The sequence below is a fragment of the Trachypithecus francoisi genome, unplaced genomic scaffold (genome assembly GCF_009764315.1).
Source record: "Trachypithecus francoisi isolate TF-2019V2 unplaced genomic scaffold, Tfra_2.0 Lachesis_group5, whole genome shotgun sequence".
NCBI lineage: Eukaryota > Metazoa > Chordata > Mammalia > Primates > Cercopithecidae > Trachypithecus > Trachypithecus francoisi.
The window spans coordinates 98,974,344-98,995,474 of NW_022681470.1; the positions used below are offsets into that span (position 1 = coordinate 98,974,344).

General features: G+C 42.6%; 1 protein-coding gene across 4 annotated transcripts in view; it reads left to right on the plus strand.

The window, feature by feature from the left end:
* The window catches only part of OTUD7B (OTU deubiquitinase 7B), a 73,915-nt gene that overhangs the window by 34,481 nt on the left and 18,303 nt on the right, over positions 1-21,131 (plus strand). For 3 of the 4 annotated variants that reach the window (XM_033195585.1, XM_033195586.1, XM_033195587.1), the window contains 6 exons: positions 1,198-1,348; positions 8,496-8,684; positions 12,237-12,464; positions 13,890-13,991; positions 15,436-15,563; positions 20,300-20,412. In XM_033195585.1, the coding sequence (XP_033051476.1) occupies positions 1,264-1,348; positions 8,496-8,684; positions 12,237-12,464; positions 13,890-13,991; positions 15,436-15,563; positions 20,300-20,412 (845 nt within the window). In that variant the 5' untranslated portion in view covers positions 1,198-1,263. The remainder of the gene's footprint in view (positions 1-1,197; positions 1,349-8,495; positions 8,685-12,236; positions 12,465-13,889; positions 13,992-15,435; positions 15,564-20,299; positions 20,413-21,131) is intronic. The other variant, XM_033195588.1, reaches the window with a different exon arrangement.

Consider the following 21,131-nt stretch of genomic DNA (forward strand, 5'->3'; position numbering starts at 1 on the left):
TTAACCTCTGAGGAATGTTGGATTGGTGCCAGCTGTCAGGTCAGGGATGTAGTTTCTGCCAAAGTCTGAAAGAAGAGATCTTTTTCATTTAAACTTATTTGGCAGTCATTTGTCATGTGTGGAGAAAGACGTGTTTGGAGTAGATGTGTTTCCTGGGTTCATGAGGTTAATGGACAGAGATTGACTCTTGTTATGAACCTTTCAGGTCCCTACTCTGCTTTGTGGAGTAACTTATATTTAATTTAATTTAATTTTTTGAGATGGAGGGTCACTCTTTTGACCAGGCTGGAATGAAGTGGCGTGATCTCGGCTCAATGCAATGTCCGCCCCACGCGGGTTCAGGTGATTCTGTTGCCTCAGCCTCCCGAGTAGCTGGGATTACAGGTGCCTGCCACCATACCTGGCTAATTTTTGTAATTTTAGTAGAGACGGGGTTTCCCCATGTTGGCCAGACTGATCTCAACCTTCTGACTTCAGGTGATACACCTGCCTCAGCCTCCCAAAGTGCTGAGATTAAAGGCGTGAGCCACTGCACCCGGCCTAATATTGTATTTTGAGTAGTTTTAGCTATCAGTTTACTCCTCTGCTAGCATCAAAACACTAGTCAACTCTGAAATTATCCAGTGTATAGTAATTGTTCATTCACTCAACAAATATTTATTGAGGGCTAGTGTGTCTAGCACTGTGCCAAGTGATACATGCAGGGGATACATTAGTGAAGGAGACATACAAGTTTCCTGCTTTCAAGAAACTTATATATTAGAGGAGATGGCTAGACAGCAACTAATTAAAATAATTTGAGAGTATTCAAGTGCCAGGAAGGCAATAAACAAAGCTGCCATGTTAGAGACTATTGCAGGTGGGGAGTTCTTCAGGATGGTAGCCTGTTGCTTCCTTCTTTAGTTTGGATAAGCAAACTCATGGTAGAAACGCAGTACTCAGGAAAAGTACAGGAAAAGCATTTTTCAGGGTGGTATTACAGGTTACTGGTTAATGTAAATGTTGAGATATTAATGTTAATGAAGAGTTAGGAAATAAAATGTTACTCTTCATAATTTTAAAGTGCTGTATTTTAAAATTCAACTGAAATGAATGAGCTAGGATAGTTTCACCATTTGGTTAGGAAGGTGCTGACATGGGGCTGTGATTATCCTGTTCCAGTGTAATTTGAGCCTTATGTATTTATTTGTTTCTCAGGTGGAGGCCTGAATTTTGATCTATGTTCTACCTACATCCAGCTGGCTGAAAGTACTTGATGATCACATGACCCTGGACATGGATGCTGTTCTGTCGGATTTTGTCCGTTCCACAGGAGCAGAGCCAGGGCTAGCGCGAGATCTCCTAGAAGGTGAGGAGTTGTAGGGGAGAATGAGAAAAGAGAAAGTAAAATGTAGTATGTATCATTAGGATGATTTGGAACATTTAAGATGATCAGGAAGATACTTTGTGTATGGTAGGCCCTACAGTTAATTCTAATGATATACTTTGTGTGTAACCCATCATAATTTGAAATTTTAAAATCCCTTTTTCACCTTGAACTTCCTGGGGTAGTTTTTTCCACTGTCTGTTTATGCTCAGGCAGTGCAAGTGAAATTTTATATTAGTTCATTACAAACATAATTTTATTTTATTTTCATTAATTTATTTATTTTTGAGACAGAGTCTCGCTCTATTGCCCAGGCTGGAGAGCACTGGAACGATCTTGGCTCACTGCAATCTGTGCCTCCCAGGTTCATTTTATTTTATTTTCATTAATTTATTTATTTTTGAGACAGAGTCTCACTCTATTGCCCAGGCTGGAGAGCACTGGCACGATCTTGGCTCACTGCAATCTGTGCCTCCCAGGTTCAATCAATTCTCCTGCCTCAGACTCCCGAGTAACTGGGATTACAGGTGCCTGCCACCACACTCGGCTAATTTTTGTATTTTTTTAGTAGAGATGAGGTTTCACCTGTTGGCCGGACCGGTCTTGAACTCCTTACCTCAGGTAATCTGCCTGCCTCAGCCTCCCAAAGTGCTGGGATTACAGGCATGAGCCACTGTGCCCAGCCTAAAAACATAATTTTAGATCTTTAAGACTTCCTCTTTATATATAAGTGTCTTTAGGGTTTTCACGATGGGATCATCCATAGTTTTGTTCTTTCCTTACATAACATACATTACGGGTAATTCTATGTTGAGTGGATCAATTTAATGTTTTCATTTTGCTGCTTTTGTTTACTTATATCTTTATATATATAAGTTTGAATGTTCCAGATTTTATTATTATTATTATTATTGAGACGGAGTTTCACTGTTGTTGCCCAGGCTAGAGTGCGGTGGTGCGATCTTGGGTCACTGCAACCTCCCCCTTCCCGGGTTCATGCAATTCTCCTGCCTCAGCCTCTGGAGTAGCTGGGGTTACAGGCATGTACCACCACACCCAGCTAATTTTGTATTTTTAGTAGAGATGGGTTTTCTCCATTTTGGTCGGTCTGGTCTCGAACTCCTGACCTCAGGTGATCCACCTGCTTCGGCCTCCCAAAGTGCTGGGATTTCAGGCATGAGCCACCGTGCCCAGCTGAATATTCTAGATTTTAAGGTCCTGAAGGGTTAGAATCATGTCCCTAGGATTCTTTGTTTAGAGTCACAAATAATAGATGGAAATATGAAAATATGTAATGACACAAATAGGCAGGCCTATGGGGAAGGGGCAAGTTCTTAGCATACATAGATAATATTTTAAATTGCCAGGCCTTAACAAGGTGTGACAATTAGACATTTGCTTGGCTACCTGTGAGGAGAGCGTGAGTTTGGAAACAGAAGATCAGGGTTTAAATTCCAGTTTAGTAATTCAGTACAGTTTTGCCCTTCATTTGCATTTTCTTTTTTTTTTCTTTTTGAGACGGAGTCTCGCTCTGTCACCTACTCGGGAGTGCAGTGGCACAATGTTGGCTTACCGCAACCTCCGCCTCCCAGATTCAAGCGTTTCTCCTGCCTCAGCCTCCCAAGTAACTGGGATTACAGGTGCACGGCACCATGCCTGGCTAATTTGTGTATTTTTAGTAGAGATGGGGTTTCACCATGCTGGCCAGGCTGGTTTCAAACTCCTGACCTTGTGATCCACCCACCTCAGCTTCCCAAAGTGCTGGGATTACAGGCATGAGCCACCGTGCCCAGCCTAATTTGCATATTTAGTTTCATCTCCTACTACTTTTCCCTATACTTCTATGCAGCCAGGCCTGACTTGTCACCTCTCGGTGATCATGTTAGGTTACTTCCTCAGTTTGCAGCATTTCTTTCCTCTGTTATTCTCCTTGTCCTTCAAGATTCAGCTCAAATGTTTCCTCTTTCATAAAATCCTCAACTTTTCTGCATTCCTCTTATAACGTGTTGAACACTTAATGAGTGTTCAATATGTGCAAAGTACTTGAGATATGTTATTTTATTCTCACAACCACTGTACAATAAAGTTTTATTATCCTGGAGTTAAAATTTTAAAACCTGAGGCTCAGTGAAGTTAAGTAGGATTTGAACCTAGGCAATCTGGTTTCAGAGTGTGGCTGTAAACAATTATGTTATAAATCATTGCTAGCATGCTCACATGTGTGCACACACACACACACGCACATGCTGTGAAAGAAATGTCGAGGGTGCTGTGAGAGTGAAGAAAGAACCCTAACAGATCTAGAGTGCAGGAAGGCCTTTTCTGAGGAGTGATTTTTAAGCTGAGCCCTGAAGGACAAGTAGGAGCAGCAAGACAAAGGGATATAGAAGAGAGTGTTTATGCAGAATAAACAGCTTATGCAAGGGCCCTAAGGTGCAAGAGAGTTTGGCACATTGGAGAAACTATTAATAATGAGGTAGTAAGAATGGTGCAAGAGTGGTAGGAAGCTGGTGAGATAGGTAGGAAGCAGAAAATAGGGGCTCTAGCCAGGTACGGTGGCATTCACTATAATCCCAGCTACCTGGGAGGCTGAAGTGGGAGGATCGCTTAAGCCCAGGAGTTTGAGACCAGCCTGGGCAGCATAGCAAGACGTCGTCTCTTTAAAAAAAAAAAAAAAAAAGGAAAGAAAAGAAAGGAAGAAAGAGAGAGGCTGGGTACAGTGGCTCATGCCTGTAATCTTAACACTTTAGGAGGCTGAGGCAGGCAGATCACCTGAGGTCAGGAGTTTGAGACCAGCCTGGCCAACATGGTGAAACCCCATCTCTACTAAAAATACAAAAATTAGTTGGGTGTGGTGGCGGGTGCCTGTAGTCCCAGCTGCTCGGGAGGCTGAGGCGGGAGAATCTCTTGAACCTGGGAGGCAGAGGCTGCAGTGAGCTGAGATTCTGCCACTACGCTCCAGCCTGGGTGACAGAGTGAGACTCTGTCTCAACAACAACAAAAAGTTATTAAGAAAAAAAAAAGAAAGAAAAGAAAAAAAGAGAGTACAGGGCCTTTGTAGGCCATGATGTGAGGAGTTTAAATTTTATTCTAAGTTCACTAGGAAACTGGTGAAGGATTTTAATCAGGGGAGTGACATGACTGGATTTGAGTTTTTAACAGTGTACTTGTAGAGAACACTATGGCCAGAGAAGAAATGATTAAAACAGTTAGAAATATTGCCTTAGTTCAGGTGACAGATGATGATGATGTAGACTATGGTGGCAGCAATAGATAGAAGTGGGTGGAATTAAGATAATTTAGAAGGAAAAATACAAAAAACTTAGCTCGGCGTGGTGGCATATGCCTGTAATCCCAGCTACTCAGGAGGCTGAAGTGTTAGAATTGCTTGAACCCAGTAGGGCGGAGGTTGCAGTGAGCCGAGATTGCACCACTGCATTCCAGCCTGGGTGACAGAACGAGACTCTGGAGTTCCAGACCAGCCTGGCCAAGATGGTGAAACCCTGTCTGTACTAAAAAAATACAAAAATTAGCTGGGCATGGTGGTGCGCACCTGTAATCCCAGCTACTTGGGAGGCTGAGGCAGAGAATTGCTTGAACCCGGGAGGTGGAGGTTGCAGTGAGCTGAGATCATGCCACTGCACTCCAGCCTGGGCGACAGAATGAGACTCCATCTCAAAAAAGAAAAAGAAAAAAAAGAAAGAAAAAAATTTATAAGGGGCATAAAAGGACCACATCCTCATTTTCTTTCTGTTGCTTGTTTTTTCTTTTAAAAGTTAACTGAGGCCGGGTGCAGTGGCTCATTCCTGTAATCCCAGCACTTTGGGAGGCCGAGGCAGGTGGATCACTTGAGGTCAAGAGTGTGAGACTATCCTGGCTAAACACGGTGAAACCCCGTCTCTACTAAAAAATTCAAAAAACTAGCTGGTGAGGTGGCGGGCATCTGTAGCCCCAGCTACTCGGGAGGCTGAGGCAGGAGAATGGTGTAAACCCGGGAGGCGGAGCTTGCAGTGAGCTGAGATCCGGCCACTGCACTCCAGCCTGGGCAACAGAGCAAGACTCTGTCTCAAAAAAAAAAAAAAAAAAAAACCCACAAAAATTAACCGGGAGTGGTGGCATGCGCCTGTTATTGCAGTTACTTGAGAGACTGAGGCAGGAGAATTGCTTGAATCCAGAAGGAGGAGGTTCCAGTGAGCCGAGAGTGTGCCACTGCACCCCAGCCTGGGTATCAGAGCAAGACTCCATCTCATAAACAACAACAACAAAAAGTTAACTGATTGTATTTCAATAGGACTGTTCGGTTTTTGTTTTGTTTTGTATGAGATGGGGTCTCACTCTGTCATCCGGGCAGAAGTGCAGTTGTGTGATCTTAGCTCACTGCAACCTCCGCCTCCTGGGCTCAAGTGAGTCTCCCATCTCAGCCTCCTGAGTAGCTAGGCCTACGAGCACACACCACCACACCTGGCTAATAGGACTGTTCAATACTGATAATAGAAAAGAAGAGAAAGAAATCAAAAGTAAACTTTCATATTATAAAGAACAAATTAGAGAGGAAAGAGATCAGGAGGAGAGAGATCAGATAGAGAATTCCTTCCTAAAAGACCAAAGACCAAGTAAAGATTATGAGGACCTCAAATGGGGCAGTGGCAATAGAAATGGATAATAAGAAATGGATTTGAGAGATGTTTTAGGGGTACAAACAACTGTGAAGATTGACTTGGTGGTGAGGGAAGAGGAAGAATGTGATCTGAGGAAACTTGAGGAGCTGAAAATGACTGAAGTTTCAGGGCCTGGAGGGATTGTGATACCATTACTGATTTAAGGAACGTAGGAAGAGGAGACGCAGCAAGTTTTGGGAACGAAAATGACGGATACTCAATTTGGCCATGTGGATTGTTAGGAAGACCTGATTTTAAGGAGACTTGCAGACAGTTGGAAGTATAGATCTGATGCTCAAGGCAGATGTCACTCATTCATGCATTGATTCAGGAGAAGAGTTCTCCATTAATTCAACAAATATTTATTGAGTAACTACTGTGTGCCAGGTACTGTTCTGGATGCTCCAACAAAACAAAACAAACAAAAATACCTGCCTTCATGTTCTAGCAGGAGAGAGGGTCAATAAACAACACATGTGATAACTAAGTAAATTATAAAGTATATTATAAACTGTTAAGTGCTATGGAGAAGAGTAAAGGGAATGATGAAGTGGGTTGTGATTTTTAAGTCAGAGTAGGCCTTACTAACAATGTGATATTTAAGCAAATACCTAAAGCTAATGAGGAGTTGTCTGTGTGGATATATTGGGGAAAGAACCTTCTAGGTAGAGGGAATAGTCAGTGGAAAGGCCCTGGAGTGGGAGTGGACTTAGCATGTTCTAGGAACAGCAAGGTCAGTGATGACTGGAACAGAGTGAGCAAAGGGAGTCAGAACAATTGGCTAATGTAATGATTTAGAAGTAAAATCATCAGTCATGATTTAGATGTAAAATTGTAAGTAAAACCAAGCACTATTCTAAGTGCTTTCAGCTCATTTAATCTTGATAACAACTCTATGAGGTTGGTTCTGTTACTGTCATCTGCATTTTCACAGATAAGTACATTGAAGCACAGAGAAGAGGCCAGATAAGTAGGCCAGGACATATAAAGCCTTGAGTATCAGGCCAAAGAGCCTGAGTTTTATTCTGTAGGCAGTGGTAAACCATTAGAAATCTTGATTATGGAACTAAAATCATCACAACTGTGCTTTAGAAAGATTAATCTCGTGGGATTCTTTGGAATGGATTGGAGGTAGGACAGTAGGTGATAGGAATTGAATTAAGGTGATAGTAGATGGAATAGAACAGAAAGAAGTGTGAGCAATTATACAATGCATATTTGTTGAATAATTTAGCTGGAGAAAGCATCAGAAAAATCCATTATGACAAATCTTATCTTTCAGGGTCATTTCTTTTTTTTTTTTTTTTTTTTTTTTTGAGACGGAGTCTCGCTCTGTCACCGGGGCTGGAGTGCAGTGGCCGGATCTCAGCTCACTGCAAGCTCCGCCTCCCGGGTTTACGCCATTCTCCTGCCTCAGCCTCCTGAGAAGCTGGGACTACAGGCGCCCGCCACCTCACCCGGCTAGTTTTTTGTATTTTTTAGTAGAAACCGGGTTTCACCGTGTTAGCCAGGATGGTCTCGATCTCTGACCTCGTGATCCGCCCGTCTTGGCCTCCCAAAGTGCTGGGATTACAGGCTTGAGCCACTGCGCCTGGCCTCAGGGTCATTTCTTTAGTAGAATGGTGATTCTTAAATTTGGGGGAAATACTGTTTCCTTTGATAAGCTGATGACAGCTATGAACTCTTTCACTAGAAAATGCACAAGCCCATGATCTTATATGCAGGTTTAGTGGTTTAGGGCATACTAGAGTACATGTAGGCTAAGAACCTCTTTGGATCTCAGAATTAGGAGACCTGGGCTTGAGTCCTGCTGGGTCTGGTGTGAACTAGCTGTGACTTTGGGCAAATAATTTACTTCTCTAGACTTTATCTGTAAAAGGAAGTTTTAATTTTAGGTTACTAGATCTTTAAGTTCAGAGGGACAAAGTTTCTATTTTCATGGCACTTAGGAAATAGACAACAGGCCGGGCGCGGTGGCTCAAGCCTGTAATCCCAGCACTTTGGGAGGCCGAGGTGGGTGGATCACAAGGTCAGGAGATCGAGACCATCCTGGCTAACACGGTGAAACCCCGTCTCTACTAAAAAATACAAAAAACTAGCCGGGCGAGGTGGCGGGCGCCTGTAGTCCCAGCTACTCGGGAGGCTGAGGCAGGAGAATGGTGTGAACCCAGGAGGTGGAGCTTGCAGTGAGCTGAGATCTGGCCAGTGCACTCCAGCTTGGGTGACAGAGCGAGACTCCGTCTCAAAAAAAAAAAAAAAAAAAAAAAAAGGAAATAGACAACAAATAAGTAAGTAAAGACATTTGATAAGTTAGATTGAAATGTTATAAAGAAAATTAAAGCAGGGTAAGGCAAAAAAGAATGATTATGTGCATGCGTATTTGCATGCTGGTTTTGATAGGATAGTTAGTGTGATCTTTGTGTCTCTATACTATGGGTGCACAATTTGCTTTTTGCTTTGTCTCCTGACAGGAAAGAATTGGGATGTAAGTGCCGCCCTCAGTGATTTTGAACAGCTACGTCAAGTCCATGCTGGGAACCTACCCCCATCCTTTAGTGAGGGGATTGGTGGCTCCAGGACCCCTGAGAAAGGATTTTCTGACAGAGAGCCTACTCGCCCTCCCCGACCCATCCTCCAACGGCAGGATGACATCGTTCAAGGTACTGGGGTGACTGTGGAATGTTTCCGTATATGGAGTAGGAAGGGAGGGAATTGTTAAATGGAGTCATAAAGTCTAGTGATTCATTGGAGGTGATTCCATTTCTTCCCCTTCTCCCAGCTGAACCCAGATTGAGGGGGCTTCAGTCTGCCCAGGTGCTGCAGTCCCTCACTGCATCTCTGCATCTTTAGTGTTATCCTATATAAAAGCCTTCCTCAGATACTGTGAAAGAAATAGAGGAAGGAGAATAACAATCTCCTTGTTGATATAAAGTTCACATAAAGGTAGAATTGAAAGAACCACTACCTCTTTGGGGGGTAATTTGTTAATATTTGCCAATATCTATCAAAATTAAAATGCATACGTACTCTGACTTAGCAATTTCATATCTAGCAATTTATCATATATGTGTGTGTGCACATATGTATCCTTTAAATAAATACATAAGGTCGGGTGTGGTGGCTCACGCCTGTAATCCCAGCACTTTGGGAGGCCGAGGTAGGCAGATCACCTGAGATCAGGAGTTCAAGACCAGTCTGGCCAACATGGTGAAATCCCATTTCTATTAAAAATACAAACATTAGCTGGGCGTGGTGGTACATGTCTGTAATCCCAGCTACTTGGGAGGTTGAGGCAGGAGAATTGCTTGAACTTGGGAGGCGGAGGTTGCAGTGAACTGAGATTACACTACTGTACTCCAGCCTGGGTGACAGAGCTAGACTGCCTCAAAAAAGTAAATAAATAAATGAATAAAAATTTAAAAAAAGAAATACATAAATGCAGCGTATAAGGTTATTCACAGCAGCATTATTTTACAATAATTACATCTTGAAACTTTTTTTTTCCTTGAGGCAATCCATCTGACTTGGCGCCTCAAAGTGCTGGGATTACAGGTATGAGCCACCACGCCTATCCCTGAAAACATTTAATGTCCATTAGTAAAGGAGTGGTTAAGAAAATTGTAATCATCCATATTGTGGAATACTCTGCAGTCATTAGAAAGAATTAGGTAGAACTTTGTGTACTGTTTTGGAAAAATTTCTAAAATCTATTCAGAAAGGGGCTGGGCATGGTGGCTCACACCTGTAATCCCCGCACTTTGCGAGGCCAAGGCTGGTGGATCACCTGAGGTCAGGAGTTCGAGACCAGCCTGGCCTACATGGTGAAACCCTGTCTCTGCTAAAATTACAAAAATTAGTTGGTCATGGTGGTGCACACCTGTAATCCCAGCTACTCGGGAGGCTGAGGCAGGACACTTGCTTAAGCCCAGGAGGCAGAGGTTGCAGTAAACCTAGATTGCGCCACTGCATTCCAGCCTGGGTGATGGAGTGAGACTCCATATAAAAATATATATATAGTTTTTTTCAAAAAGGTAAGATGCAATACAGTGTATGTAGTATACTCTTATTTGTGTTTTAAAAGATGATTTTAAAAGCTGTATATGCATTTTTAGTAGAGATGGGGTTTCACTGTGTTAGCCAGGATGGTGTCGATCTCCTGACCTCATGATCTGCCTGCCTTGGCCTCCTGAAGTGCTGGGATTACAGGCGTGAGACACCATGCCCGACCAAAACCTGTATATGCTTCTGTATGCATAAAAATTTCTAGAAGGATACAAAAGTTTGCCTCTGAGGAAGGGATCAGGAATTTTGAATGAGAAGAAGACTTCCTTGTGAAATCATTTGATACCTTTTGATAGTATATTGATTTTTTACCATAGGCACATGGTACTGTTTTTGAGGCAGGGTCTTGCTCTGTCCCCCAAGGCTGGAGTGAGGCTGGCGGAACACAGCTCACTACAGTCTAAACCTCCTGGGCTCAAGGGATCTTACCACCTCAGCCTCCCAAGTAGCTGGAACCATGGGCATGCACCACCTCGCCTAGCTAAATTTTTGATTCTTTTTAGAAATGGGGTCTCACTCTCTGTTGCCCAGGCTGGTCTCAAATTCCTGGGCTCAAGTGATCCTTCTACCTTGGCTTCCCAAAGTTTTGGGATTACAGGTGTGAGCCACCATGCCCAGCCTACGAATACCTAAAAAATATTTTTAAGGTGGGCGTGGTGGCTTACGCCTGTAATCCCAGCACTTTAGGAGGCCAAGGCTGGCAGATCACCTGAGGTCAGGAGTTTGAGGAGAACAGCCTGGCCAACGTGGAGAAACTCCATCTCTACTAAAAATGCAAAAAAAATTAGCTGGGTGTGGTGGCGTGTGCCCGTAATCCTAGCTACTCAGAGGCTGAGGCAGGAGAATCGCTTGAACCTGGGAGGCAGAGGTTGCAGTGAGCTGAGATTGCAGCACTGCACTCCAACCTGAGTGACAGAGCGAGACTCTGTCTCAATTAAAGAACAAAAACAAAAAAACAAAACTAAAACATATTTTGAAAATAGCATCACTATAAGATAACTTTAGACAACTCAGTTTATTTTGTGTATCATATATTGCAAATATTGTATTAAGAACGGCCCAACATGCTTTTGAAATTTTGCCTCCTTGGGATCGTCATTAAATCGTTACATAATTGAAGCCGTACAAATGTACTGTAGTACTGCATTGAGCAAATTATAATCACAATGGACTATCTGCTTGGGAATTACAAGTGTCATGTATTCAAAACAAATAAAATGATGTGGGGTAGTATCTATATTATTGCTCTCCTCTATAGACTGTTAAGAATTAACTGTCCCTATAAATTTCTGATAAATATGTGTATTGAGAAAAGTTGTAGTAAGCAATATAGATTAATGTTATTGATGTAGGAAGAAAGTTCCCAAATGTGTAAGATTTATTGTTGATTGTCTTTTTTTTTTTTTGAGATGGGGTCTTGCTCTGTTGCCCAGGCTGGAGTGCAGTGGCATGATCTCGGCTCCCTGCAGCCTCCACCTCCTAGGTTCAAGCAATTTTCCCACCTCAGCCTCCTGAGTAGCTGGGATTACAGGGGCACACCACCATGCCCGGCTAATTTTTATATTTTTAGTAGAGACAGGGTTTCACCATGTTGGCCAGGCTGGTTTTGAACTCCTCACCTAAAGTGATCGACCTGCCTCGGCCTCCCAAAGGATTTTCTTTTCTATAATGAAAATCTTTTATAATCTTTCTAGAATGAAAATACCCTTTAGAAAAGGTATTTTCCAAGACCCTGAAAATTACCAGAGAGATTATTTGACTAACTCTAGTCTAGTGAAACCTCACTTCCCTTATTCCCTCTCCTCCCACCAAACAATGACCAAGTTGCTAAATGAATAGATCCTTATCACATTGGGAAATAATGGCAGTGGAGGAAGACAGAGTCAGAGGGAGGGGAAGATCAGGCAAATTCCAAACAAGGATAGAAGGAGGAATGGATATTTAGTGCTAATGTAAGTGCCTGCAAAAATATTTTCTCTATTTCTCCAATTGTATTTGGCTTCAGAAAAAGGATTCTGAAATTCAGTAGTCAGTTAGACTTAGTTTTTCTCTGACTGTAAACCCTGTTGAGAGGTAACTATCACCACATCAGTGTAGAGTTCTCCAAGTGGGCTGGGTGTGTTCTAAGGTGACTCCATTTCTCATTGCAGAAAAACGCCTGTCTAGGGGCATCTCCCACGCCAGCTCCAGCATTGTTTCCCTGGCCCGGTCCCATGTCTCCTCCAATGGTGGGGGTGGGGGGAGCAATGAGCACCCCCTGGAAATGCCCATCTGTGCCTTCCAGCTTCCAGATCTCACTGTGTATAATGAAGACTTCCGCAGCTTCATAGAGAGAGACCTCATTGAGCAGTCCATGCTGGTTGCCTTGGAACAGGCAGGTCAGTGAGTGCTTCCTCTCCCACGCTCTTCCCTCTGCTCTCCACCTACAGGCAGCCTTGTGGAGGGGCTGGGCTTGATCGGTAGCTTCCAGTTTAAGTGTGTGATCTGATTGCAGTCAAAGTCAGGAGTCAGTGGCATAAACTTGTGCTGTCCTTAAAGAAAGGATACAGATTAGATACTTTACTCTGGGAATTTCCTGTTTGATGGAAGAGAAACCAGATATACATGTGAAAAGGCCTAGGAATCAATACCTAGAAATCAATACATGAAAAAAATACAACTAATATAAATGGCTCTGGAACACCCTTGTAAACAGAAATGACCAATGCTGTAGATGATGCACAGTAGTGAACCTATCCCCCCAAATGTATTTACCTTTGTAATTGTGTTTATCCTAAATTATTGTTAAAATTAATTCTTACAGGGTGAGGCAGCTGTGAATTTTGGAAAAGCTAATCAGGCATTAAAATGCTTGCATGGGATAAGAACTGGAGTTAGATGAGGGCATGGAAAGGAAGCTTTTATTTTTCATTTCGTAACCTTCTATACTAACCATATACATCTATTTGTAATTTTTTTTAAGTTAATAAATTATCTAACTTAATAATTTTAAGTCTGGGGAGTTTATAAGCCAGTTTTTCTTTCAGTAGTTCAAGAAACTATGCTCTGCAGTAGTTCAAGAAAACTTACGCATCACTCATAAAATATTTTCCTCATGTAAATAATGGGTTGGCAATTGTGGGATGACTGTATGGAATTAAGACTTATTTTTTTGGGTGTTTTGTGTACTTTATCTTATTGCTTATTCCTTTAAAGTCACACCCCACACATGCTGACATGCTGTCATATATACAGATGATACTCATAAGACACCTTAAATACATGCTTTGAGTTGTTTTTGTTTTGTTCATGATGGGTTTTTGCTGAGGTTTGTTGCTGTGATACAATACTGGTCTCCTGAGTGGAGGGAAGGAATCAGAGCCAGTCTAAGCAGTCAACGGTTTCAACTTATGTCCTCACCCTCATCAGGGTTTCTCAACCTTGGTACTATTGACATTTTGGTCTAGATAATTCTTTGTTTTGCAAGCTGCCTTGTGCATTATATCAGGTTAGCAGCATCCCTGACCTCTGCCCATTAGATACCAGTAGCATCCCACTACCAGTTGTGACATGCAAACATATCTTCAGTCATTGCTAGTGTCCCTTTGGGACGAAATTGACCCTACTCACTGATCTAACCAATTGTGCTCACAAGATTCTGACTGACTAGATATAAGTGAAGAAGATATAAAGAGTAATTGAATGATGGTTTTATTCTGGGTAGGCCTCCTAGAGGAGGCTGCTTTGGAGTCTGTTTTAGAAATAGGAAGGTGGGAAGAGCTTCATGGATAATCTCCTTTTCCTCCAATATCTTGTTTCTACAGGGCGTTTGAACTGGTGGGTGAGTGTGGATCCCACCTGTCAGAGGCTGCTTCCTTTGGCAACTACTGGAGATGGGAACTGTCTCCTGCATGCAGCCTCCCTTGGTGAGTCTTGAAAGCAGTCCTCCATTCGCCTGCAGAAAGGAAGCAGTTGAGTCAAATCTCATGTGTAGGACTTGATCCAGACAACCTTGATCTTAGGCAGAAATGATGGTTCAGAGCAACGTTGTGCATGCATATGTGCGTGTCTGTGTGTTTATGTTGGCACAACAGGAAATGGGAGTGAGCCCTACCTTTGTGAGTGAGATAGGGAAGAGAGCACAGATACTAGCTTGGGCTGTCTTTGAAAGCTGACCCCAAGAGTAATGAGTAGGAGTAAGCCAGCAATGTATAGCTTGATGTGTGTGTATATGTACAATTCTACTTGATATTTATTCTTTTGGTGTATGAAAAAGATACGTTTTTAGCAGTCCTTTGTAACACACACTTACTTTATTTTATTTAGTTTTTGAGATGGAGTCTCAGTCTGTTGCCCAGGCTGGAGTACAGTGGCATGATCTTGGCTCACTGCAACCTCCACCCCTGGGTTCAAGTGATTCTCCTGCCTCAGCCTCCGAAGTAGCTGGGATTACAGGTGGGAGCCACCATGCCCCACTGTAAATAGGCTTAACATTTAAAGTAAGGGCTGGGTGCAGTGGCTCACGCCTATAATTTCAACATTGTGGGAGGCCAAGGTGGGCAGATCACTTGAGGCCAGGAGTTTGAGACCAGCCTGGCCAACACGGTGAAACCTCGTCTCTACTAAAAATATAAAAATTAGCCGGGCATGGTGGCAGGTGCCTGTAATCCCAGCTACTAGGGAGGCTGAGGCAGGAGAATCATTGAATCTGGGGGACGGAGGTTGCAGTGAGTGAGCCGAGATCGCACCACTGTACTGCAGCCTGAGCAACAGAGCAAGACTCTGTCTCAAAAAATAAATAAATAAGTAAATAAAAAGCCAGGCGTGGTGGCTCACACCTGTAATCCCAGCACTTTGGGAGGCCAAGGTGGGCCGATCACCTGAGGTCGGGAGTTCAAGACCAGCCTGGCCAACATCGTGAAACCCTGTATCTACTAAAAATACAGAAATTAGCCAGATATGTTGGTGGGCACCTGTAATCCCAGCTACTCGGGAGGCTGAGGCAGGAGAATCTCTTGAACACGGGAGGCGGAGGTTGCGGTGAGCCAAGAACACACATGGCACTCCAGCCTGGGGGACAGAGCAAAACTCTGTCTCAAAACAACAACAACAACAAAATAAAAACCACAAAAAACCCAAATAAACAAAAAATTAAGTCAACTTACAACTTAATATATTATTTGCAGCCTGGTGCCATGGCTCACACCTATAATCCCAGCACTTTGGGAGGGTAAAAGTTGGGGAGGGGTCACTTGAGGCCAGGAGTTTGAGACCAGCCTGGTCAACATGGTGAAACCCTGTCTCTACTAAAAATACAACAATCAGCAGAGTCAAGCTGAGGTATCTTACCATTATGCTTTCTTGCCACAGGGATGTGGGGTTTCCATGATCGGGACTTGATGCTGCGGAAAGCTTTGTATGCACTGATGGAGAAGGGAGTCGAGAAGGAAGCATTGAAAAGGCGCTGGAGGTGGCAGCAGACACAGCAGAATAAAGAGGTGGGAGAGTGTGGGTGGGAGCACCTTGTTTCCTAAAGTTACCTAGCTACCAGAGTTACCTGGTGCCTGCCAGTAGAAAATATTTCCAAGTGTTTAAGTCAGTGTGACTCCTCTTATGATCCTGAAAATTGGACAAAATGCAGTTAACACCCGTGGGGTAAATGCCTTCTGATGTGGTCATGAGAACTGGTGGTGGGCATGAGACCTACAGAGAGGTTATCTAACATTGTGCTTTTCCCCCAATAGGTGCTTTATAGCTTTTAGTGGCAGTATTTTGCAAAATGAGTTATGACAATTCCATAGGATTTTTGTATTGTTTTGTTTTTTTTGCTTGTAATAAGGCTAGATCAATTTTTAAAGACTTACGTTTTCAGCCCCTATAGAAATGTGAATACTTAAAAATCTTTTTGGACATAAATACCATTTGTTTTTCATATACTCAGTTTTAGTTTATTTTAAATTTTAAAAAGCATAAGGAACCAGCATTCTAATCACACACACACAAAAAGCATACCTATTTAATTGAGTTTGAACAGTACTTCTCAGGAGTTTGACAGATATTGAGGCTGCTGTTATATAAGGGAGTAACAACAGATTGTTTGTACTTGCCCTCTCCAAAATGGGTTGGGCAAACTATGGCTGTTTTGTAAAAAAAAAAAAAAAAAAAAAAAAAAAAAAACAAAAAAAACCCACTTTTATCAGAACACAGCCCTGCGGATTTCTTGGATGTTTACACATGTAACTGCTTTGTTACTCCAACAGCGGAGTAGTAACATATGGCCTGCAAAACCCATACTTATTGACTACCTGGCCCTTTACAAAAAAAGTTTGCTGATTACTTCCCTTCAATAATGACATTATGCCTTTACATAAAAATAATAAGACTCCCTATTTCCTTTTCCTGTGATTCTGTCTCCTATGTTTATATCTCCTGCTCTTTATGTATATCTATTTTTTTTTTTTTTGCCATGTTATGGCTGGATCTTTCTGGCATTTAATATGGCAGTATCTCTTCAGAAGCTTTCCTTTTTCATCCACCTTTCTTTTTTTCTCATTTTATGAGAAATGAGAAAAATTGCACCACTGTAGTAGTCAGCTTATGACAGTCAGCTCTGTCATAACTGACAATATAGAAGAGTTTTTTTGTTTTAGTTATTTAGAATTTTATGTCCTGAAGATTTAATATGTAAGTAGAACATGCTATGTTTCTTCCTCAAAAACATATAATCCAGTTGTTAAAAGTAGGATGATATTAAGATCAGAATCCTGTCCTTGAGCAGCCAGTCTTCCCCGGAAGATTCCTGAGGGAAATAAACCCATAGGGGCAAGGCCACATAAGTGACATTCTTTATTAGCACCAAAAGCTAGAGCTAGCCTAGAATTTAGAATCCAAAGCCAGTCAGCAGTCAGTTTTGTAGTAGTCAACTTTGTCCTCTTCACTGTTGAGTTCAGATAATACCGGAACCTTAACCACTGCAGAAGCAAGAAAAAGCCAAACCAAAACATGCCAGCTATTAAGTAGAAATGACAGCAACAGCCAGAAAATAAGTGTACCCAATTTCAGTTATTAAAGCAATTACAGCTATTATTCTAAAGATGAGGTTAGATTATTATGGTATTTAACCAGGAAACCCAGAAATACCCAAGTTCTATCCTTGGCCAGCCAGCCTGAACCTCTCAAAGTCAGCCTTTCCCTCTCAAAGTCCCCAACATGCATAGAAAATAGTGGCTAGTAATGGAGTGATCGTTTTACTCCTTTTGCTCAGCACAGTGAACGTTCATACTGAAAATGTGGCCTTCATAATTGTCTTAGCTTAGACCATTCATAGCATTATACCTACCTTGGGAGTAGGAATGGTAGGGGGGGATAATGAACTTGGGAAGCTTCCTTTAGCTCCCCAGTACCAAAACCACACTAAGTAAGTTTTGATTTCCTGGGCTTCCTTGTTTTATGTTGAAATTGGTGGTGAGGCTCAGTAATAGTTTCTTAAATGTTAAGGCTAGAAGTGTACACCATCTAGTGGCTGTGTATATTATAACAGTAAGCAGAAACAGGCGAGGAAGAGGGAGCCGGATCCCTCCGGATGCGTCTATTGGAGTGACTGCAGCACTCCATATAGAACTTGGGCATTGCTCTATTTATTTATTTATTTATTCATTTATTTATTTGACGGAGTCTTGCTTTGTCGCCCAGGCTGGAGTGCAGTGGCACGATCTCTGCTCACTGCAAACTCTGCCTCCCGGGTTCATGCCATTCTCCTGCCTCAGTCTCCCGAGTAGCTGGGACTACAGGCGCCTGCCACTACGCCCGGCTAATTTTTTGTATTTTTTAGTAGAGACGGAGTTTCACCGTGTTAGCCAGGATGGTCTCAATCTCCTGACCTCGTGATCCGCCCGCCTTGGCCTCCCAGAGTACTGGGATTAGAGGCATGAGCCACCGCGCCTGGCCTGCTCTCTTTATTTTTAATTGAAGTAAAATTTGTGATAGCATTTTACAAATTGAAAATAGCTGTGTTTCCAATTAAATTTGTTCCCAGTCCCCCTCATGTTTCCAGTGATTCCTTCTACTCTGTCAGTGTAGACTCATTTTAATACTAATGTCAGCCAAATAAAATGAATAAGGTAAACTTATTTCTCTTATCATTATATACATCCTAAAGCCAATGTATTTTAAAATTGCTTGTACCATTGCCTGCTCTCCTTTGGTAAAAATTGTAATTTCACTTAGCATATGTTTATTGATTACAGTCACAAAATAGACCTTGGACGTATTGCATAAAACCTGATCCTAGAGTAGAGGAGAAGATGGACATGTAAATATATAATTGCAACAGGTTATAACATGTATAACTCTTATGATAGAGGTCTCGTAGCAGTTAATGCCGGCCGAGTGCGGTTGCTCTTGCCTGTAATCCCAGCACTTTGGGAGGCCAAGGCAGGTGGATCACCTGTTAGTAGTTCGAGACTAGTCTGGCCAACATGGTGAAACCCCATCTCTACTAAAAATACAAAACTAGCCAGGCATGGTGGCATGCACGTGTAGTCCCAGCTACTCAGGAGGCTGAGGCAGGAGAATTGCTTGAACCTGAGAGGTAGAGGTTGCAGTGAGCCAAGATCATGCCACTGCACTCCATCCTGGGTGACAGAGCAAGACTTTGTCTCAAAACAAACAAACAAAAACAACAACAACAAAAAACAACTCTATAGCAGTTAGGGAGAGAGGATACAAAGGAAGGAGTAGTTGACTACCAAGGGAGATTTAGGAGACTATTTAGAGGAATGATACTTGGATTCTGTCCTAAAAGTTGAGAAATTGTTCACAAGGTCAGTAGAAAGTGAGCTACTCCAGGCAGATGGAACAACTTAGACAAAAGCTCAGTGGTATAAAACAAACATGGTACATTTTAGGAACTACAGCTAATTCAGTGAGATATATCTGACTAGAGAAGTGGGTAGGGGCCAGGAAGTTGGCTTTGTATGCAGCGTTTCTATTTGGGAGGCTGAGGCAGGAGAATCGCTTGAACCCAGGAGGTGGAGGTTGCAGTGAGCCGAGATTGCTCCTCTGTACTCCAGCCTGGGCGACAGAGCAAGACTCCATCTCAAAAAAAAAAAAAAAAAAGGAAAGTATCCAGGTGTGGGGTGGGTGAAAGAAAGAGAGGAATATTAGATAATTCCTTGGTTTTGAGCTTGGATGTTTGGGTGATAGTTGGTACTATTCACTAAAGTAGGAAAATAGGAAGAAGAGTGGGTTTGGGAAAAAACAGGAGTTCTATTTTGACTCTACAGAGTTGAGGTAGCCATGGGCAGGTGGCATTCTCCAATAGGTAGCTGGATATATGAATATAGAAATTAAGAAGTCTAGACTGGGTGCAGTGGCTCATGCCTGTAATCCCAGCATTTTGGGTGGCTGAGGTGGGTGGATCACCAGGTCAGGAGTTCGCGACCAGCCTGGCCAACATGGTGAAAGCCTGTCTCTACTAAAAATACAAAAATTAGCTGGGCATGTTGGTGGGTGCTGTAATCCCAGCTACTAGGGAGGCTGAGGCAGGAGAATCATTTGAACCCGGGAGGTGAAGGTTACAGTGAGCCAAGATTGTGCCATTGCACTCCAGCCTGGGTGATCCTGTCTAAAAAAAAAAAAAAGAAAATAAAAAAAGAAAAGAAATTAATAAATCTGGACTGGAGATAGATGGTATATACCATACAGATGGTAGTGAGTGAGATTATGGCAGTAGAAGAGATCACCCAGAGGGAACCAAGGCGAAAATCATTGACACATCACTACTGATTTGGGGGCAGACAGAGTTTAGAGAAATAGTAAGCAACCTTATGGAAGCTAATGGTGAAGAAAAATTTAAAAAGGAAAATAACCTGGGGGAAGGCTAAGATAAGAACCAGGGTCCACTGAATTTGGCAATTAGAAGGTCATTGTTCTTTGCCAAAATCCGGTAGGTGAAATGGTATGTGGCAGGTGGGTGAGCAGGATGGAGGGCAGAAACGGGACAGATTGCAATAGGTCAAAAAAGAATGGATGATAAAGAAGTGTAATAGTCATAGACTATTTGTTCATGGATCTTAACTGTAAAAGAGGGAAGAGATTTGACTTTGTAGTATAATTTGTAAACCAAGTGCTAAGGGATTAGGGAGTGGAGTAGCAGTGAGTAAGGTAGAATAGGTATTGCCTCTTAGAAACCAGCCTCTAATTGCCCAATGTTCCCTGCCTGTCCTTCACACAGTCAGGGCTGGTATATACAGAGGATGAATGGCAGAAGGAGTGGAATGAACTGATCAAGCTTGCCTCAAGTGAACCCCGAATGCATCTAGGTACCAATGGAGCCAACTGTGGTGGGTAAGTATGGCTAAGTGGGAGAGCGGGAAACCTTCATAGAGTCCTCACTGGGCTTCCACAGCCCACTGTCTAGAGAGCTCTGTGCTAAGAGGATATTAGAAGGAAAGAGAGGAGCTATGCTAATGGCACAAAAGTGTAACAACATGATGTTTAGGAACTACAGGTAGTTCACTATTGAACTGGAATATAAAGTAGCTCATCTAGACTTTGGAAACTTCGGGACAAATGACCCAGTATCTTCAGTAAGTAAACTGCAAGGAAAATAAAAAGGGACAAGGAACTTGTAGGTTTAAATGCAGTAAAAAGACATATCAGGCTGGGTGCGGTGTCTCATGCCTGTAATCTCAGCACTTTGAAAGGCTGAGGCAGGAGGATTGCGTGAGCCCAGGAGTTTGAAACCAGCCTGGGTAACATAGTGAGACCTCATTTCTTTTTTTTTCTTTTATTTTTTATTTATTTTTTAATTATTTTTGAGACAGAGTCTCACTCTGTTGCCCAGGCTGGAGTGCAGTGGTGTGATCTCTGCTCACTGCAACCTCTGCCTCCTGGGTTCCAGTGATTCTCTGTTTCAACCTCTCAAGTAGCTGGGACTACAGGTGTGTGCCAGCACGCCCAGCTAATTTTCATGTTTTTATTAGAGACTGGGTTTCACCATTTTGGCCAGGGTGATCTCAAACTCCTGGCCTCAAGTGATCCACCTACCTTGGCCTCCCAAAGTG